The sequence below is a fragment of the Lacerta agilis genome, chromosome 15 (assembly GCF_009819535.1).
Source record: "Lacerta agilis isolate rLacAgi1 chromosome 15, rLacAgi1.pri, whole genome shotgun sequence".
Taxonomy (NCBI): domain Eukaryota; kingdom Metazoa; phylum Chordata; class Lepidosauria; order Squamata; family Lacertidae; genus Lacerta; species Lacerta agilis.
In genome coordinates this window covers 39,265,769-39,288,242 of record NC_046326.1, presented here as the reverse complement: position 1 = coordinate 39,288,242, position 22,474 = coordinate 39,265,769, and the positions used below count along the sequence as shown (strand labels likewise).

At 41.7% G+C, this 22,474-nt stretch overlaps 1 protein-coding gene across 1 annotated transcript in view; it reads left to right on the top strand.

The window, feature by feature from the left end:
* Nucleotides 1-22,474, top strand: part of MED13 (mediator complex subunit 13) — a 99,438-nt gene that overhangs the window by 35,542 nt on the left and 41,422 nt on the right. The window contains exon 4 of the mRNA XM_033172462.1: nucleotides 20,591-20,736. Within this exon, the coding sequence (XP_033028353.1) occupies nucleotides 20,591-20,736 (146 nt within the window). The remainder of the gene's footprint in view (nucleotides 1-20,590; nucleotides 20,737-22,474) is intronic.

The following is a 22,474-nucleotide window of genomic DNA, read 5'->3' as shown; positions in this document are numbered from 1 at the left end:
ATGGATGACCTCCTACACTTCTGTTGTCTAGCCTCCCCCACTTACTTGTCACCTTCTAGGGCTAGGGATGTGGCATTCCCACTGTTTTAAGGTAATCTATTCTGTAGCAAGGGGATTGCCTGCTGAATTCAAAGGCTGCTTCCTGACAACTTCAGCCATCACCCCCGTGATCTCCCAGGCATATTAAATAGGTAGCATAGCCCAGGCTGTCAGCATTGTGGACAAACAGCCTTTGAGTGTGCCCAAAAACCAATATACACCAGAAATGCAATTAAGCAGTTTATTTGATATTAAAGAAAAGGGGAAAGTGTGAAAAATGATGCAGGTGCAATCAAAAGGAAAATAAAATACTACACCAGAATATTGATCTATCTAATGCTATATGAGGCAAACTATAATGGAAAAAAAAATCTCGCTTGGTAATCTCTGCTGTTGGTAATCTCTGGAATTGGTTGTAGGATGAGGAACAAAAGAATACAGGGAACATGTTGATATTTATGGTTTCCACGACGACGACAATAATTTAAATGTGTATATCACCCTTCGTCCAAAGTTCACAGTTCAAAACATAAAAACGTAAAATGAAAACACAAAATACATAATAAAACAAAAGCAAAACTAACCAATAAACCTGTCTCCCACAGACACATTTAAATGTTAATCAATGCCTGGTTGAAGGGGAAAGTTTTCATCTGGTGCCTAAAGATAGTAACAAAGGCACCAGGCGAGGCTTCTTTGGTTGAACAATTCCATAAATGGGGAGCCACAACAGAAAAGGCCTGTTCCTGTGTTGCCACCCTCCATACCTCTCATGGGGGAGGCACCCGAAGATCTTTAACTGAGCTTCATGGACTCCAGAAATGGGAATTTTTGTGCAAATTGAAAAAGCTACTCAACTCTTTCATGTGCCAGTTTGTTACTTCATTTATACTCACTTGTGTTCAACTGTCATCAGTTTCTCTCTCTTGATGCAAAAGATAGCTAGATAGATAGATAGATAGATAGAGCGAGAGAGAGCAAATGGCGCAGAATATTGATCCTGCCACATTTCTTCTCGCCTTCTTCAGAAAAAGGGCTTGACACCGTGTTACAGGAGCAGTATGTTTGGCAAACTCCCAGATTGAGTATCTTCAGGTATTTGGTGTAGGAGAGAATTCTGGGAGTTTGCCAAGCATTTGCTCTTGCAACACAGTGTCAAGGCCCTTATCTCAAGCAAGGCTGCGTAAAAGCCTTATTACTGCCATGTTGCAGGAGCAATACTTCTGGCCATCTCCCAGATTGCTCTCCTGCGCCAAATATCTGAGGATACACAAATGTCAAACACAGCAGTGGTACTGTAATCATCTTAGTTCTAAAGCTAACCGTAATGTGGATCGGCTGTGTAATTATGATTTTAATGTTGTCTGAAACAAAATTTATTTTCTTTCAGAATGATAACCTAAGTTTTTATCTGGATGTACTGCACATTTCCCATCTTCCCCATTCCACCTGACCTGGATGTTTTAAGGCTTTGATAGAGGAAGGCAGCAAGCATTGCCCGTTTCTTTCCTCCCCCAGACTTTCACACCTCTGGAACATACATCTAGAGGGGTGAAAGCCTAAAAGAAGGAAGATGTTGTGCCTGCTAAATTGAGGAGGGTATATAAAGTCCATTCTGTACCTTCTGTAGTTCATAAAATATAGTTAACTGTGACTCTTTGAGCATAGTAGTAATTTATTGTTTGTCAGTTTCGTTTCTTTTCCTACATGTCAATATTTGTCTTTAAATATAATGTTTGTCTCGCTTACACACCATGAAAAAAATAAATAAATCCTAGTTTACATACATATTGTATGACAGGACCATCCAGAGTTGGGTCTGAGTTAGAAAAATTATATATTTAAAATTCCAAAGAGCCAGCATCAAATATTTAGGAATCATTCATGCTCAAAGCTAAAAAACGAGTTTGATTTCTATGCAAAAGGCTCACAGTTTTAGGAGTGTGGCTTACTTGTTACTTAATATTTTTCTGTCTCTGGGTACTATATGGTTTACATGGAGACCATAGTTTAGCATTATGTGCAGAAAAAGCCTTTGTCACCCTTATATAGGAGAGTTTAGGTTAGTTAGGGCTTAGGTTAATTGCTTTCAGCCTCTCAGAATTGTGACTTGAAGTAAAAGTAGACAGTGAAGCCAGAGTGTTTGAATTTAAGTTTATGTTCGTGTGAGTTCATTGATTTAATTTTGTGGACTTTATGCTAACCAAATTGATTCCTGCATTGCTAACTTGTAAATAGCTCCATTAGGATCGAGTGTTGATCACTTAATGATAAGATAGTTCACACTATAGTGTCACTAGCTGGTTGAGCCTGTGTTTCTAGTAGTTAATTCAAATGGTGCTTTCTCTCTCTCATTTTTAAACTTGGAGTTTTCCTCTTTTTCTCCCTGCTTCAGCAATGTCAAGATTTTTTAATTTTATTTTTTTTAAATATCAATTCAGATGAGCCTGAAGTGGGACCATGTACTGCAGGAGACCAGGTGATGATTTTTCTTTTCTGCTGTAGACAGCTGGAATTGAAAGCTGCTGTAAGTAGGACAGTGCAGGATAAACAGCAGGAGCTAAGAGCATTGATCACATGATTGTCTCTTTGGAATATTGGGTTGCTACAGAGACCACTAAGAGACAAATTTAGCACTTTACATCAGGATGACGTTTTCCCTTGTCTGTCTGATTAGAATGTGCAGTGATTGTGGATTTGCCTGGAAAGCTTGAGAATGAGAGAGAGCTTTAGTGATCTGGTTCCCTCCCACCAGGCTTTGGTGTATACTTTCAAAGAAAAGTGTGTTCATTTCTAGCTTCAAATGAAATCACTATAGACTTACTGGGAAGATTTTACTTGAGGAAAGATTTGAGTGGAACTGTTACTTAGAACATTTGTATGTATCCATCTCATTTTATATACTGCAAGGAGCTCATGGTAGCATTTGCAGTTATCCCATTTTATCCCCAGCAGCCCTGTTTGGTAGACTAAGGGTAATTTGCCAAAGGCCTCCTTATGAGTTCCTTGGCTGAGCAAGGATTTGGTCTCCCTGGTCCAAGGCCAGCACTTTCTGTTTTACTTACAGTATAGTGGCTCTTACTGTTTAGCATTTGATTTTATTTAGTATTTTTCCACATAAAAATTAACATTCTGCTAATGTGGGATAGGAAGCTCACTTATACTGGGTCAGACAATTAGTCTATCTAGGTCAATATTGTCTACACTGACTAGCAGTGGTTCTCCAGGGTTTCTTGCAGGAGTGTCTCTCAGCCCCACCTGGAGATGCTGGGAATTGAATCTGGACCTTCTGCGTGCAAGCAGATGCTCTACTGCTGAGCTATGGCCCTTTCCCAAATGATTTCAGAGTGAGGTTGGAGAGTAAACAATTGTGCGTTTGTCATTCTGTAGTTGAATAATAATCAGTGACTATTACTTGCAGAAACAGGATAGGAAGCCATAGCAGAAGCAAAAGTTAGCCCAAGATATCATTTTTAAATATTTCATCTATGTTATTTATGAAAAATGGTCCATCAAGATTACCCAAAACTAATGACACTTCATTATTTTTTAAAAGTCACAGACATAAGCATGCTTTCTTTGTGCTACAGCTTGCAGCTGCTACAATTTTAAGTCTTGAACATGTACAGTGGTACCTCGGGTTAAGTATTTAATTCGTTCTGGAGGTCCGTTCTTAACCTGAAACTGTTCTTAACCTGAAGCACCACTTTAGGTAATGGGGCCTTCCACTGCCACTGCGCCGCCAGAGCACAATTTCTGTTCTTATCCTGAAGCAAAGTTCTTAACCTGAAGCGTTATTTCTTGGTTGGCAGAGTTTGTAACCTGAAGCGTATGTAACCCGAGGTACCACTGTATTACAAGGACAGAGGGCAGAAGCTTTGCTTTCAGTCTCTCTCCCTCCCTCCCTCCCTCTCTCTCTCTCTCTCTCTCTCTCCCCCCCCACCCCAAACTGTGAGAAGGAGCTTGAAAGCTTTCCCATCCATTTTAGATGAACCACAGCTTGTTGTGATGTCTGAACCTGGCCAAACTATGGTTTCATGAACCTCAAACTGTAATTTATGAAACAACCTTGTTTCAACAACCGTATATAAGATTGAAGGTAAAGGTAAAGGTACCCCTGACCATTAGGTCCAGTCACAGATGACTCTGAGGTTGCGGCGCTCATCTTGCTCTATAGGCCGAGGGAGCCAGCGTTTGTCTGCAGACAGCTTCTGGGTCATGTGGCCAGCATGACTAAGCCGCTTCTGGCAAACCAGAGCAGCGCACGGAAACGCTGTTTACCTTCCCGCCGGATTGGTACCTATTAACTACTCGCACTTGACGTGCTTTCGAACTGCTAGGTGGGCAGGAGCTGGGACCGAACAACGGGAGCTCACCCCGTCACAGGGATTCGAACTGCCGACCTTCTGATCAGCAAGCCCTAGGCTCTGTGGTTTAGACCACAGCGCCAACCGCGTCCCTTATATAAGAGTAAGTAAAGTTAATTTAAAATGGAAGTGGAAGCTTCCAATCTCCTGGCCATGCTAGAGGATAAGTGAAGGTGGAAGCATGTGAGTGATACTTTTATACTTTTAATAGTAAAATAATGCAGCTTTTGTGCAGTCACTAAGTGTAAAGTGGATTGGAAGTCCTTGGTTCAAACAGCACCTCTGCCACGGGCTCATTTGGGTGGACTTGAATAAATCAGTGCTCTCTCTATATTTCTACAAAGGCAGTATTTTATTATTTGTAGCTTTATCATCAGAAGCTCTAATTCCTCTTCTTTAGTAAGTGAGGGCTTTGTCATGGAAGGCAGATACCTCAGCAAGAGCAAATGCATGGTGATGAATTGAGTGTTATGCTGTGACACACAATTGTAGCTGGTGATGCTCAGTTATTTTGAAGGGTAACTGTTATTCCTGACTAATGAGCAGCAACTTGTAAATCATGAATTAGAATGTTATTGTTTAAAAGCATTTACAGTAAAATGGTATATGAACAGCCAGTGTAAAGGGGTTAAAACCAAAATCTTATAATTTCTAGCATAAATGAGTTAAAATGTAAATTACATATACAAAAAAGTGACTAAACTACATATAAGCTCATGAAATCTTCAAATGATTTTTTCCCAGCAGAAAGGAGAAACCTACCAATCATTCATGTCCACCAATAAGTACCGTATATACGTGAGTATAAGCCGACTTTTCCAGCCCATTTTTTGGGCTGAAAAAGCCGCCCTCGGCTTATACTCAAGTGATGCGGGCGGCTGCAAAGGGACAAGCGACAAGAAAGGGATCCTTTCTTGCTGCTTGTCTCCCCTGCCCTGCCGATCCCCCATCTGTGCCTGCTCTCTGATCCCTCCTCCTGTGCCTGCTCTGCACGAGGATCGCCTCCTCCTCCTCCTCCCGTCCCTTCTCCCCGAAGGGGAACAGAGGTAGCGACGGGGCAGCGGGAGCAGGAGGAGGACAAGTATCGAGCAGGCGCGCGAGCCGGCTCAGCCCCAGAGAGCCTGTTGCTTTTGCCCCCATCCCATCCCAGCTCAGTCCACCATAGAAACTGCCCACCCTGAAACTACCCACCCCTGAAACCTTCCCAGAAACTTCCCCCCCTTAATTCCTCCCTGAATATGCCCCCTCCCCCTGAGCCCTCCCTGTAAAGAGACCTTTCTTTCCAAGCCTTCCCTCTTAACCCCTGCCCATCCCAGCTCTGCCCACTGTAGAAACTGCGCTGAGACTCTATGATCCTGTGCCTGCTCTACCCCTGCCCATCCCAGCTCTGCCCACTGTAGAAACTGCGCTGAGACTCTATGATCCTGTGCCTGCTCTACCCCTGCCCATCCCAGCTCTGCCCACTGTAGAAACTGCGCTGAGACTCTATGATCCTGTGCCTGCTCTGCGGAAGGCATCGGGGAGGGAAAAGTGGGGAGAAAATGCTCCTCGATGTTTTTCCTCTCCGATGCCTTGCACAGAGCAGTCACTGCTCTGTGCGAGGATCGCCTCCTCCTCCTCCTCCCGTCCCTTCTCCCCAAGGGGAACAGAGGTAGCGACAGGGGCAGCGGGAGCAGGAGGAGGACGAGGACGAGCAGGCGCGCGAGCCGGCTCAGCCCCAGAGAGCCTGTTGCTTTTGCCCCCATCCCATCCCAGCTCAGTCCACCATAGAAACTGCCCACCCTGAAACTATCAACCCCTGAAACCTTCCCAGAATCTGCTCCCTTAATTCCTCCCTGAATATGCCCCCTCCCCCTGAGCCCTCCCTGTAAAGAGACCCTTTCTTTCCAAGCCTTCCCTCTTAACCCCTTCCCCCATCCCAGCTCTGCCCACCCTAGAAACTGCCCACCCTGAAACTTTCCCAGAATATGCCCCCTTGCCCTTGATGCCCTCCCTAAATATGCCCCAACCACCCCTGAAACATTCCCAAAATCAACCCCCTTCCCCCTTAATCCATTCCAGAATCTCCCCCCTTAATTCCTCCCTGAATATGCCCCCTCCCCCTGAGCCCTCCCTGTAAAGAGACCCTTTCTTTCCAAGCCTTCCCTCTTAACCCCTGCCCATCCCAGCTCTGCCCACCCTAGAAACTGCCCACCCTGAAACTTTCCCAGAATATGCCCCCTTGCCTCTCATGCCCTCCCTAAATATGCCCCACCCACCCTGAAACCTTCCCAGAATCTGCCCCCTTCCCCCTTAATCCATTCCAGAATATTCCCCTTGCCCCCTGAAATGTACCCACAATATGCCCCCTTACCCCCTGAGCCCTCCCTGTAAGAGACCCTTTCTTTCCAAGCCTTTTATTGGTATTTATTTTTATTTTTGAAATTTACCAGTAGCTGCTGCATTTCCCACCCTCGGCTTATACTTAAGTCAATAAGTTTTCCCAGTTTTTTGTGGTCAAATTAGGTGCCTCGGCTTATATTTGCGTCGGCTTATACTCACGTATATACGGTAAGCCAAATACCACTCTTCCTGGGTATTTTAATGAGACAGAAGCAAAGAGTCACATTGTTCTCATTTCTATAAAAGTTGTATTCAGAAAAAATACAGATATGTTTCTGTTGATCTGTTCCCACAAGGGCAAAGCTTTTCATTACAGGGAATACCCCCCAAACAACTATCCTATACAATGGAAGACAATCAATTAAACCTAACCCTATAAAAGATAAGCTGATATTTGGTAAGAGTCAAGTTATTCAGGTAATTGGCATGACCCTTAAAGTCAATAGACAAACAAAGATGAATTAGAGAGCATGTTTTATGAAATGCACCCATAGAGTACTGTGCATTAATATCCTTAATACAAAGATTAAGAATAGATTTTGCCTGCCTGTAGCCCTAATAGGAAGAAAATGTGAAAAAAGACCTCATAATTGCAATATATTGCGTGCAGTGTTCTAAATTCCCATTGTTCTAGGTGCATTTTGTGACAGGGAATTTCATTTGCGCGAGCAGTTTCTGAGCTCTGGCTGCAGTACTGCGCCTAAGATTTCAGATTAAAACTGCAGAGTAGAAGGAAAGGGGGACCTTTTCCTACCTTTTTCTGCCTTCCCACTTCCAGCCACTCTCTGAAGACTGGAAAAGAGACCCTCTTAAGAATATTATGGGGGTGGGCAGGGGAAGCATGGCTTTGTTTTTTGCAGTCTTCAGATACTAGACCTTGTGAAAAATGAATATAAGATTTTGGCTGCAGTTCATTCATTTTCAGCTTTGTATTCTTATTAAAAAAAGTGTGCCTAGACATTCTATTGTTGTGCTCATAATCTCGGTTTGAGGTGCCATTTAGCTCCTAGCTTTCATATCTGTTTCTAACACTTGATTGCTTGTAATGTATTGTTAGCCTTCAAACCAAGCTCTGAAGGTTAAGAATCATGCCCTGAACTCAACAAGAATAAGAGCCAGATTCCATTTGTGTGACTTACTGCTGCTCTGGTGTAGTTATCTAATGTGTGATAGCCATTCACACGACAAAAAGTCAGTATGTAAGGAAATGACCGAATTTAATCCTATATGCTTTTCCCAGCATGGTATGATTACAGAGGTGAAACACTTGTGCAAAGTGCAGTTTTCTTATCATGATTTCCTAGTGAGCTTTTTTCTCTTGTGAAAGCATGGCCTTGTGAGATCAGTACATTGACTGCTGTTTCTCTCTCTCCCCCCTACCCGAAATAATAAACCCATGCACCTGACACTAGAACTGTTTAGAACTATGAAGTCTCTTCACCACCACCACCTGCAACTGCTTGTAGGAAGTAATGTTGTAGAGCAGGGGTGGCCAACTCCCAAGAGACAGCGCTCTACTCACAGAGTTAAAAACTGGCAGTTATCTACCCACTTTTGGGGGGTTCAGGTCAAAGTTCTTGAGCTTTTTTAGGGAGGAGGAGAGCCCCGTTTTTGGGGTTCAGGTAAAAGTTGGAAGTTGTTAAGCTTCTTTGGGGGAGCCAGTGATCTACCTGTGATCTACCACAGACGTCCAGTGATCTACAGGTAGATCACAATCTACCTGTTGGACATGCCTGTTGTAGAGCATGAGTAGGCAACCTAAGGCCCGGGGGCTGGATGCAGCCCAATCGCCCTCTAAATCCTGCCTGCGGACAGCCTGGGAATCAGCGTATATTTACATGAGTAGAATGTGTCCTTCTATTTAAAATGCATCTCTGGGTTATTTGTGGGGCATAGGAATTTGTTCATATATATATATATTTTCAAAATATAGTCCGCCCCCCCACAAGGTCTGAGGGACAGTGGACTGGCCCCCTGCTGAAAACGTTTGGTGACCCCTGTTGTAGAGAGCCATGAGCTGGGCTTGGCCAGTGCACTGTGTTACCCCCATGCCCATATAAAGTTGGAGATCATACCCTTTCTGCAAGAAGGTGAAGGGAGAGTAGTGAAAGAAAAAAGGATTTCTTTTATCATGCCTGTCTCTACCACATGATGACTGTAGGAGTCATGTGACTACAAAGGTTATTATGGGAATCTACCATAACAATGATGTCACTGTTATTAGGGGCAGGGGTGGGCAGAATCCTTCAGCAGGCAACCTCTGTGAGAGATGCAGATTTTACATAAATACATTCCAATAGAAAAAAGGGCTACACCTAGAGTTTTATTAGAAATACAGCAAGTAGCTCATCTCTCCATGTTGAAATACACTCCTTTTTATTTCCTGCAGTTGACAAATTGATAATTCATGAGGCTTTTCAGTGTGCTGCTCAAGAGCATTGGGTAATCCTTAAAATTACGGCATTTAATCTGAGAATAGAGCTGTTGACTGCAGACTGTCAAATTAGGCTAAGCTAGTTAAAGGCACTCAAACTGTTTAACAAGTATTTGAATAAATACACAATCACAAGTGGAAAACTATGTTTGGCTATTAGCAGAATGGATTTAAAAAAAGAAAAAAAGAAAATGTGCATTTAGCCTATGGAATATAAATCTGTTTAAATTCTGTAACAAAGTAGCATGGTTACATGAAGGCTATCTGATCTATAAGAGTAGAGATAAGTGTTCTGTAGCACTTTGTAGTTTTGTTTTTTAAACTGATATTTTCTCCATTATAGAAACAAAATGCCATTGTAAATTGCAAATTTCTCTCTCTCTCTCTCTCTCTCTCTCTCTCTCTCTCTCTCTCTCTCTCTCTGTGTGTGTGTGTGTGTTTGTGTGTGTGTGTGTGTGTGTGTGTGTTTTAAAGAAAGCTGCCCAGGAATTGCTTTCAAAACACCATGGGGTCGGTGTTCTGAAAGTGTTCTCCCTCACTGTTGAAACAGGGATGGGGAATCTGCAGTCCTCCAGTGTAAGGTCCTTGGTTAGTTGCTCATGAGTAACCAGGCAAAACTCCAACTTTTCCTTTAGTAGTTTTATTGTGCATACTATGTACAGTGCAGAGCTAACAAGTTCATGTCTGTATCAAACATCGGCAGAATCTGGGAATGGCCCCTTCCGGTTCTGACCCCAACAAAAGAGTTTCGGTATATGAAAACCCCAACTTCCATCCTTTCATTTCACCCCTCGAGTCGACGCCTTTGGGGCGATGGAAATTGCGGCGTGCAGGGTCTCTCCAGCATCCTCAGAGCCTCGACCCTCCCATCCCCTGAAACCCATGCCCTCCCTGCTGGAAGCCTCGCTGCTCCCTCTGCTGCCAGAGGAGGTGCTGCTGGTCAGGTGGGGCCGGGGCTCTCTGTAGCATCCCGAGAGCCCTTCTATCACCTTGCGCTGCGCCGGGGACAGTTCCCTGACATCCAGATACACTTAACTGTAACTTTCCCTCACTGTTGGCTATCAAACATAAAAATTTATTATCCAGACTTTCCCCAGTATATATTAAAGCCAAATTAATTTTCTTAGGTCTGACATCTTTTGAAGTTTCAATTTGTAGCCCACCAAAAAAATATATCAAAGCATTTAGAAGTATTGAATCTTCTAACTTGCTTATTTTATTTGTCCAAATCAATTTAACCCTGGTACATATCCACCAGCAACACATAAATACAGCATTTACAGTACCACATTTCCAGCAACCCAGATTAAAATTATTAATATTGTTCAGCCTTGAGGGTGTAAAGTACCTTATGTAAAATAGTTTGAAAGACCATGCTGTGAAGTGGTGTGTATCATGACTAGGAGACATGGCGGGCTTCTCCACATGATCAGTTAATTATCTGGCTGGTGTGTAATGCCCAGAGTATAATCTTGTTCCCATCTTTTTAAAAAGTAAACAAAAGAACAATTTGTTAAAGGGCTACCTACCTGTAACTGGCCTGTTTTGGAACTTTTTTATACTGATAAGATTAGTTAACATCTTCTATGGCTATCACTCGTAGCCGAGCAAGATTGTTTTCCATTAACATGGTCTTAGTGGTGTGTCCGTAGGTGACTGTGGAGGCCAATTCTTGATCCACACATCCTTCCATAGTGGAGACATAGCTTTCCGGGCAGGAGTTGATCATGGTGAGGGTTTGCCAAACAAGTCTTCCTTTTAGCTCGTTTCTCGCTTTCATCCTGAGTGTTTTCAAAGTCCATGACACTATGGTAAAGGCTGTTCTCTAATTGGAGCTCTTGCAGGCAGGTGTTTTCCAATTGTTGGTGTTTATCCTACATTTTCTTTTTTTAGTCGAAAGCTGATCACCCATTCCCACCACCCTTCTGAATAATACCCCTCCCCACTCCCTCACTATATTTAAGGATCTGGTGACTCCTGTTTCAGTGTATCTGAAGAAGTGCGCATGCACACAAAAGCTCATACCAAGAACAAAGTCAGTTGGTCTCTAACGTGCTACTGGAAAGAATTTTCTATTTTGTTTCTTTTTTTAGATTTGCCTTGAGAGAGTTTTTAAACCTCCTTTGTCGACCACCAGCATTACACTTTCCATTTTTAAGTTTGGAATAGAGTAGTTGCTTTGTTCAGGCATCCGAACAACATGACCAGTCCAGTGAAGTTGATGTTGAAGAATCATTGCTTCGACACTGATGATCTTTGCTCCTTCCAGTACACTGGCATTAGTTTGCCCCCTCATTTTTCTTGAAGCTGTTGAGCAGTGAAAATCATGTCCACTGTCCCCCTAGAAGGTCAAAAACCATTTTTGGGATTCAGGAAAGGTAGCCTTGGATATAGTTAGGAGATGGTTTGCTAAGATCCTTGCAATAATTTTGCCGGCCGCAGCCAATAAAGAGATACCTCAATAGTTTCCTCCGCAATCCGTTCTATCAGCTTTTTAAAAAAGATACTGATAATTTTGGCACCCCTAATGTCTGCTGGGATTTTCTCTCCCAGATTTTTTTGATGAGCTTGGGAAGTTGTTGTGTAAGTTCAATTCTGCCCACTTTGAAGACTTTGGCAGGTATCCCATCAGGTCCACTGGCTTTGTTGTTTTTCATTTGGTTAATAGCGGTACTCAATTCTCCCAAATTTGGCCATACTGCAAGCTCATCTCTAATTTGTTTTTGCGGAATTTGTGAGAGGACCTTGGCAGCTACAGGGGAGTTGTGTGGTTAATGAGATGCTGGTAATGTTCTTTCCAATGCAATAGCTATCTTTTAGAAGTGTGGTACTGTCTGTTAAGCGTAGGGGGCATATACCATGATTTATTGGCTCGTATATGGTCTTTGTGACTTTAAAGAAACTCTGTGCATCATGAGTGTCAGCTAAGTGCATGATCTCTTGAGCTTTTTTTATCTACCAGGTGTTCTTCAGTTCTCTGGCTCTTTAGTTCTTTTTTGTTAGTGGCACAGTTTCTATCTCTTTGCCAGTTCTGAAAGCCTTCCTTTTCTTGTCAATAATGCATTCAATCTCACTATCATTCTCATCAAACCAGTCCTGGTGTTTCTTGGTTTGGTATCCAGTAGTTTGTTCACAGGCTGCAATAATGGATGTTTTTAGCTTGGTCCAGTGTTCCTCAGTGTTATCAGGGAACTCCAAAAAGCAGGTGGTCCTTAAGAGTCGATTGGAGACAATTCCGCTTAACAGGATCTTGAAGGGCTTGAGTGTTCATTTTGCACCTTGGTTTGTTTCCCTTGAAGCCTGCGTTGAGGTATAATCTTGATAGCTATCATGGAACATATTAATCGGTGATCTGTCCAGCATTCATCAGCATCCATCATAGTTCTGGTAAGGAGCACATCAGGTCGCTCTTCAGCTCGGAGAATTACATAGTCTAAGAGGTCCCAGTGGTTCGACCGAGGGTGCTTCCATGATGTTTTAATTTTATATTTTGTCAAAAGAGTATGTTGGTAATAACAAGATTGTGCGCTGCATGTATAATCAAAAGTAAATTCCATTCTGGTTGCTGTTGCCAATTCCTTCTTTCCCAATAGTCCAAGGCCACAGAAATCTCGCCCAACTCTTACGTTAAAATCATCCAGGAGGATAATTTTATTCTCCTCAGGCATCCAGCTGAGAATAATTTTTTTTTTATATGCCTTCATCGGCATCCAGTGTTGGTGCATAAGCACTTAAAATAGTTGCCTGCTGGTTTTGGGCAAGTTTTATTTGAAGGGTTGAAAGTCTCTAATGCCAGTAGGGACTTCTGACAAGAGCTTCACAAGATCATTTTTGATAGCAAAGTCTACTCCATGTATTCAACGTTCTTGTTCAGGTAGACCTTTGCAGAAGAATGTGTAGCCTCCTTTTTCTTCCTTCAGTTGTCCCTCTCCTGCTCTTCGAGTTTCTTGAAGCACTGCAATATTGATGTTAAAACGTCGCAGCTCTCTTGCAATGATGGCAGTTCTACCTTTGGGACGCTCATTATCTGTGTTATCCAACAAAGTCCGTATATTCCATGTTCCAAAGTTCAATTGTCTTTTAGAACCACTGGGTGGTGACCCCACTGGGCATGGTAATACAGTCAGGGGGGGGGAAGAAACAGGCTATGTTTAGGGCACCTTTTCTAGCCCCTAAATATTAGCTAATTATTTCTTCTTCTTCTACTACTACTGTATTTCCATTGGCCAGAAGATCACATATTTTATCTTGCTTATTCCAATAATAAAAGCATTCTAAAATAGTATGAATACCCCCCATCTGTAATGGTTATATTGTGAAAAATCTGACATTGAATATGAAATAGGTTAAGATGCAGATTCCTCTGTAATGATCTATAATTGCTCTTGAGTGTCCCCCATAAATTCCCAATAACTCAACTAAAGTTATTGCCTTGTAATAAAACTTGCATCCCTATTGTTTCTGTAAGATTTTGTGAAATTCTTAATTACTTCCCCAAGCACCATGAAATTTATTATTGGTTTTCTGCCAACTGGATAATATTGATTGCTTACTAAAAGTAGTTACCGGTAACTATTTGGTGGGGCAGAGGGAACACATTTAATGTTGCTTAAATGTTATAAAATTCCAATTTTTACTTTGAAATGATTTTTATTGAAATTTTTTGAATATTTTAAGGCATGGCAGTCGAAAAGCATGCATTTCCATTTCATAGTTTTAGGCACTGAGAACCTACTAAATGTTTAACATGCTCAAAGAGGTATGCATGATATATATCTTGTCATACTTCCTAGGTATAGTCATTTGAAAGAAGTGAATTACAACATTGAAACTGTTTTATTTAGCTCTTATGATACCCATTATGTCACTTGAGTTATGCAACAATGCATTTTAGAAATTGAGCTCTGTTGGGAGCATTTGGTTGTGATGGAATTAGAGGTGAGCTGTGTGAGTACATTTGCTTGCTTGTTTTGTAAATGAAGCTTGTTAGCACAACTTGCCTATGCATACCTAGAGTATGTGTTTTATGCAGATAGGACAATACTTCTGCACATTCATGTAATGTCTATTTCTCTTATGAAATGAAGCTGCAAATTATAAATTGAAGGAAGCATATATAATATTGTGGTAGTGGGGTTAACTAAGGCACCCCAGATTCCATACTTCTTCCAGCTTCCATTATATCTTAACATTATTACCCTATTATTGCATAAGCAGCCCTGCACTCTGCTCTCACTTGTGACTCCTGGAAGCTGTCAACATGTGACTGTGCCACACCATGGTAAATGACTTTGACTAGCTGACTAAACTAGGGTTTCCATATTTTAAAAAGTGATAAAGTTGTTGAGCTTTTTTTCCCGGGGGTGCTAGAAAATTGCACCCAGACGCCATTGTTGGAGGGCAAATCCCACCTATGTCCAGGAAATTCAGGACAGCCCTAAATAAACAAGATGAGGGTAGCCAAGGAGTCTCAAATCTTTGGTGATTTAGGGACATCTACTGCATGTGATGTAATCCGTGACAGAGGCACGTCTGCAACCCGCAGCGTTCGCATCTTGAAGCGCCGCGTCCGCGCAGGTGCAATTTGGCGCTTCTGCGCAGGCGCGAGCAGCGAAACCCAGAAGTAACCTGTTCCGGTACTTCCGGGTTTCCCGTGGTCACAAGGCCATTGCTTTTCATCTTTCACTACATTTCTTAAAATAATTCGTCAAACATATAAAAACTATGTTATGAAAAAATCATGCTTATTTATCTCTGTTAACTATTTCCTAGGTAACATTTTAATATTTTGTGTAGAAGGACATGCTTCTCCTTAAGCTTTGTTTCCATGTTGCAGTTTGGATGTGTTGTGTATACCAAATCAGACTACTGGTCTGTCTTGCTCAGTGCACGTAAAAATTAATGCAGGTCTCAGCAAACTACTTGATAAGCCATTTTCCCCTTCAGTGCTGACATCATAATCACAACCAGTACTGTATTATGAAAGCCATGGGCCTTAGGCCAGATGAGGTCATGGAGAAGGGCTCCTTTAACTGGCAATTTTTGAGGGGGAAATGAGCAGACTGCACTAGTCTGTATTATGGAAATTGCAGGTTTAGGCTAGTGTGAGCTTGTTTGCTAAATCCAGCCCTGGTTAAAATGCCCTTGATTTTTTCAGGAAAAAATCAAGTGCAGTCCAAGCACATATATTATTGACTGCTCTGCAGCTGGTCTGTAGGCTGCCTGTGGATTGCTAGGTTTGTACTGACTGGCACCGGTACAGCTAGTGGAGGTGCTAGGGATTGAACATCGGAACCTCCTGCATGCAAGGCAGGAGCTCATTTCTGGAACTTCTTTATTCAATAACTCTACAGTCATCTCTCTTTTTTAATTTAAGAAAATGTAAGAACTTTTATGCTTTTTTTCCTGGCGGCTACTGTGTGTTTCTCATTGTTCCTTATTTTGTTAAGCAAAACGGTTTCAAAATTGAAACAGGCAACCAAAATTCAGCTTCTTGATTGCAGAAATATGTGATAGCTACTGAGTGATAATCTGTATTTCTTCTCTTGATATGACACACTGCTTGGATTTTTTAAATAATAAAAAAGATAGGGAAGACCCAATTAAAGAATTTGCAGCGATGCTAATAAGACAGTGAATGTTGGAAGTTCAGTTGCTGCACACACCTGCTCAGAAGCACTTCTGTGCTCCATTGCCGTCAGTAGAAGTATTTAGCAGCTGCTTTAATCTCTCCCATTGAAATTATTGGGACTTCAAAGTACTTTAATTTGGATTATACCCATTAGGTGATATCCAGCTATGTAATACAGAGAGCAGACCATTGATTTCAATGAGTATGACTAACACTGAGTGTCACCCATGGTGAATAAGCTAAGTCTGCTAAAAAGTGAACCTCGTCTTGTGTGTGTGATTCTGCCCTCGCTTAGATGTAGAAAATATCGGTAAATATAGTACGCTTGATGTGAGTTGCCGGCACACTAATAACTGAATACTTGCTACTGAGATTACAAGCAGGAGAATACTGCTGTGCTCTGCTTGGCCACAGTGAGAACAGAATGCTGAACTTGATAGGCATTTTTTCCCTTCTGATCCAGCAGGGCTCGTATATTCTTATGATCTTGTTTTCATTCTGATGATCTCCTGTGAATGCCTGTCTGGTAGCACAGAGTGGATTCCTTTGGGGCTATGTGTCCCAATTTTAATGATTTTTTAGGCTGTTTCTCTTCAAAAACAGTTCTATCATGCCTTACCGAGGTATCACCTGCCTCTTAGATTTGCAGCTTTCTCAAAAGAGCTAGGTAACCTCCCTAATTATTTGAATGCAGCAGCTTCATTGCTCATAATTTGAATTGTGACTTTGGGTCTTGCCAGCTTTGCTGGGGTTTTTGCTTGTTCGTTTGCTTATTTTTTTTTTTTTACCCTGAAGGGGATAAGTGGTGATAAGTCTGCTCAGTTTTTATTTTCGGTTGTCTGAGCTAAACTGTGAAAGTTGTTTGATGCAGCTGCATAAGAACTGGCACACGCCCAGCTGAAAATGAGTGCTGGAAGTGTTCTGAGCTAGTGCTGGAAGATCCAGCACAGACTGCCCCTGACGTAAGGACAACATCTTGACTATGCAGTGATTTCTCTGCTTTTGTCAGTGTTTGGGGTACCCCCCCCCCTGGAGTTTAATACTATAAGTGATAAACCATTATTGACGTGACAGTTGAGAGCTGTAGCATGTGAATGGCACAGAAGGGAAGTACCCAACGCAACACATAAAACAGTAGATTTTACGTTTGACTGGTGATTTGAACACACTCCTATTTTCTGGTGTCTTTGATTTAGAAGTGGGGTTTCATGTAATATCTCTTTCCATGATAGATGTCAAACCGCTTGCCCAGTGTGTGCGTGTGCTTGGGGAACTAGCATGGCTTTTAAGAATTTGGTCAAATAGGCAGCATTGCAACCCAAACACAAATTAGGTACATTACCTGCTGCAATTGCAAGGAAATGAGTGCTGTTGAATCTTACCACTTGCCTACTGAGCTTAATTTCCTAATTAAATATGCCATCTTCTCCTGCTTTTGGTAGGTGAGAGAGAGAGAGAGGAGAAATCAAGGTTTCTGTTTCAAGCTGTCATTGGATGGAGCAATAGCTCCATGAGCTGTGTGGGTGAAAGTGATTTGGGACTGACTAAAATTCGGCTCCCCCATATAGCTTTGATTTTTCTTCTATTTTTTGTGTTAGTTCTGTAAATATAGGATTTGTACCATTTACTGAGATGCTTTATTGAGAGGGTGTGGAAATGCCATTTTTTTAATCTCTCTATTTTTAGATCTCTGAATGCTAATTGTAGATAACCAAAATCCTTCCTTTGTAGTACTGGTACTTGTGATCCCTCTGCCATGCCACCTAGCAAGAAAGATGTGTGTGAGTGAGAGAAAGAAATTAGTGTTTTCTCTGTCTCTCTGTGTATATATGTGGAGTTTCATCACTTGTTAGGAGACCCCTTGACATAGGTAAAGGAGACTTGAGTTCTGGTCGTAGCACTCACACAAAACTCTTTTTTCTGTATTTCTTCACTTCTGTGAAAACGAGTAAACAACTGGAACAAAAATAGTGTTACTTTTTTTAAAGTTGTAAGTGTTTAAGACACCTTGGCTGGTGATTCTCCCTCCCCTCCATTCAGGATGTTTTTAATTCCACTTTCAAAAACAAAACATTTCTAGTTCTTGTATGCACATTTCCATTTCCAGGGGATTACATTTCAGATTTGAGAACAAAGCCCTTTTGTTTTGATTTTCCCATCAACACACTTGGTGTACACAGTGATTTATGATCCTCACTTTCTAACGTTTCTCATTCACCTCTGTAGGGAAGTCCCTGTTGCCATTTTATAGATAGGGAACTGATACCATGAGCACATGTATGTAACAAGCAGCAGTCCTATACATGCACAATTGAGAATGAATGTTCTGTTACATAGAAGCACAGGGAGTTGTTTTGTATGAGATCAGACCGTTTGTCCATTTAGCCCAGTAATGTATACTCTGTCTGGGAGCAGCTCTCCAGGGTCTTGGCCAAAGACGAGTCTTTCCTCTCATCTGCTATCTGGTCCTTTTTAACTGGATTGAACGTAGGACCTTCTACATTCAAAGCATGTGCTCTGTCATTGTGCTGTAATCCTTCCCCATTGAATTGAGTGTAGCTGTCTTCTAGGTCAGTGTCTTTCAACCACTGTTCCGCGGCACACTAGTGTGCCGCGAGATGTTGCCTGGTGTGCCGTGGGAAAATTACTTTATATATAGTCAATATAGGCACAGAGTTAATTTTTTTAACATTTTCTAATGGTGGTGTGCCTCGTGATTTTTTTCATGAAACAAGTGTGCCTTTGCCCAAAAAAGGTTGAAAAACACTGTTCTAGGTAAGCATATATAGAATTGCACCATTAAATTGATATAATAATCATTATACTGATACGACAATCATTCCTGCTTCTTTGGGAATGTTACTTGCACAAGGCCAGAGTTAGGGTGAGGAGGTCTAGTGAAGAGGTCTCAGCATCCTCTGTTAATTGCAATCCACAGGATTCTTTGTGGGAAGCCATGTTAGCCATATTAAAAGAGCATCAATTAAGTTTCTACTATATATATGTCCACAGATAGGGGCTTGCTCCAGTTTGGTTATGTTATTAGATGCCTACTGAATATGATTTGTTATTATTGATGACTATTTTAATTTACTTCAAAAACATAATGAGTAAAGCTTCCCCCAGCCATGTAAAGTGTGAAGCATCTAAAAGGAACTGTGTATTGCTCTGTAGTTGTGAATGTCTGCTGCCCCTTGGTAGAGAGTATGTTTGGTAACCAACATCTTTGTAATATGTGAAATGGTCTTGAGAAGATAGTTAAACCTTTGCCCCTGGTACATCTAGGTTTCCCATGTTAAGTCTATTTATTATGCAGGCAGTACCAACATGATCTTTCTTTATTAAATTGTTCCTTTCAGTCAACTCTAGTGTGTATGTGGAGGTGGCAGCAGCTGTACAAGTGGATTTGAAGTTCCTGATGCATGTGCTGAATTTTCCAGGCTTTTGTTTACTTAAGGACAGCTAAGAATGAGTTACTTTGCAGGGTTTTGTTTGAAGATTGCCAAGGATGCCTTGGAGCATATGCATTAAGTCTCTTACAACTTAATTGAAGAGAAGAGTGTCTGAATCCTTAGTCAAGACCTTTTGTTTTCTGAAATGCTCATTAGTCATTGAAGATAATGGAGTGTAAACAAATAGATTAATTTTAAACAGCCTGGTTAAATATACCTTTCCCTGAAGTGTTGTAGTTTATATTCTTCTGCTTTCTGAGGTGCTGTTGCACTAATTTTCTTGTTAGCTCTGAATTTTTTTAAGACTAAAGACACAACTGGCGGTCTTAAACAACTAAATCCCTTTTACAAATGGGAACTGTGGACCTTTTTAAATCTTGAAAGAAATCTATCTCAAATGTTTCTGCAAAGTCTATTAGCTAAGGACACAAGATACCAGCTGTACTTACCGGTAGTTCTTTCTGTGCTAGCTTGTGGTGATAATGTATCATGCTGCATGAACATGTGTGTTGCATAGCATCAGTCAGTAACTAACTGTGCTCAGCTGCTGCCTCTAAAATGGACCCAGCTAAGTCCGGTTGCTGTAGCCACTGGTAAACTGCTTCTCCACACATTCCTCTGGTCTGTGATTTTTTTAACTGAGAAGTGGGGACTGGTATTAAGAGGGCTTGATTTGGTCCTGGGGCCTCCAGTTTCTGCTCTGTGCTGTAGAGGATGGGAATGTCTACATCAGGGATGGGGAACCTACAATCCTCCAGATGTTGTTGGACTCCAGCAATCAGCAACCCCAACTGGTGTGAACAGTGGCTAGGGATGATGGGAGCTGTAGGCCAACAACAGCTGGATAACAATAGGTTCTTCATCTTTGGTCTGTATCAAAAGATGTGATCTTGCTAATCACGTGATGTGTATGGTGTGGAATGCTGATGATACTGGTTTGACCAAGGGATTCCTGACCACTTGCTTAGGGCAGGACAAAAATAAAGATAGTTCCCCCATTTTGAGTTGGGAGTGTATTCCCCCCCCAAAAAAAATCCTTTCTTTTCTACATTAAAATCTTCTGAAGGGCCTCTCAATTTTTATATCTTTATTTTAACCTCAGTGATGTGAACAAGGGCTTCTTTTTATATTGTATTTATGTGTTAAGGTTTATGTCTTTTTCTTACTTACTGTAAGCTGCACAGAGAACTTACTTAGGCAGTTCATAAAGAAATATTGCGCTTTTTATTTTCTTGAGATGCCTGCTTGGACTAATCACCTTGATTTCCTTCTGCTTCTTTCTTAGCGAACATTTGTCCTGCTCCTTCACTTTCTTCTTGCACGGGGACAGCAATGTTTGTACCAGCGTGGAAATCAACCAGCACCAACCTGTGTACTTTGTTAGTGAAGAACATCTCACCTTGGCCCAGCAGTCTAACAGCCCTTTTCAAGGTAGGTTTCTTTTGTTGACTCCAAAGATTGTGTCAGGGATTTACTCTTTCCCTTGGATGTTGCTCATGAGTAACAACAAGCCTTTAGGTAAGCTAAAACTATTTATTGTCCATAATGGAATTACAGAGTCTCTGCAGCCAAGACCGCTCAGTCATTTTCAGTTTCTCGGAGTGGCGGGCTTTTGCGTGCCCGCCAACACAACCAACGGCTCGGCACCCTAAAATGACGTCTCCGTCTCCTCCTACCCCCCCTCAGCTCATCTTCCTGTCTGTGACTGACGGTGCTGGGTCTCTGCTCTGTCATCCCTAGCCCTGGCATCTCCCTCTCTTCCGGAGACATTTCCTGATGGGGGCTGGAGGAGGAAGATGAATCTGTGGAGATTATGGGTGGCTGTTCTCTATAGCCCAGTGACCCCCCTTCCCTGGAGGAATCGCTATCTTCCCTCCCAGCTCTAGCTTGCTCCTCTCTCTCTCTCCCGTCTCCTCCCGAGTAGTCCCTCTTTCCCTGACAGATTGATTGTGTCCTTTTTGGGCAGACTGTTTTCTGTTATCAAATGAAGACTTTGTAGCAAGAGGGAGTAGAGGTTAATCACAAGACTGATGAAAATGTCTTAATAAGTTTGCAGATTCTCTCCTGGATTTTAGTTTTCTTTTTTATTAGTTATTCTGAATATTTGGCTTTGTCAGGAATTTGTTGTCTTCAAATATCCATTTTGAACTTGCAACAAAAGATGAGAATCTTCAATTCAGTATTCCCTAACCTGGTCCCCTCTAGATGTTTTAGATTCCAACTCCCATCAGTTCCAACCAGCATGGCCACATATCTGAGAGGATGAGAGTTTTAGTCCAGAACATCAGGAAGGCATGAGGTTGGGGGAGGCTGCTGTAAACAATAGGCAAAATGTGGTTTTTAATCTATGTGTCATTTCACATAGTAAATTAATGTCAGTTGCAGCAAATATGTATTGCACAAGAAACACTGATTGGTTATAGCTTTTGGGATGTACACCTGATGGTCTTGCCTGTGTTTGCCTCTTAGCAATGTGTGAAATGGCACTGGAGCTTCCTGTAATGTAACCTAATAAGCTATTCTTGTTAAGGATGTGTCAAGATTCTTGAGTGTTGATGCCTATATGTTGCACTAAAACCCAAAACTTCTTGATGGCAGTAAATGGATCTCATATGTTTTATTCCTGGAATGACCCTGAACTTATTTTTTGACTGGTTCCTCTACATGCAAGTTTTAAAAAAAACCACTCATGTTCAGCAGTTTTTCAGCTGTCTGTCGGCTGCTGCCAACTGTTGAAGGGTAACTTTCCTAACATAGACCAGTTTATGATGCTTTTAGAGATCATCCTTCTCCTGTTACCAGGTTTTCCCTATTATTAAAAAAGAAAAGAAAATAATTGCAGCCTAACCTGTAGGTAGCAGCTTGCGATCTAGGTTTCAGTAGATGTGACTGGTGTTTATTTAAAAAATAATAATCCGTTCATCTCTCCTGTATTAGAGAAAATTGTTCCCTACTGCTGATCTCTTACAATGCGTTTCTATGTCAGACGTTTGGATGAATTTCTATCTGCTGTTATGGTACACTGATTCTTACATAACTCACCCTGTTTCAGTACACATACATTTTAATGAGGGACAATAAGTCCTTGTCCTGAGATCGTCAGGTGAGGATGGCTCCTTGCTGCCGTGCAGCACAGTAGAGCACAGACTACCCTGCTAATTAAAGCACA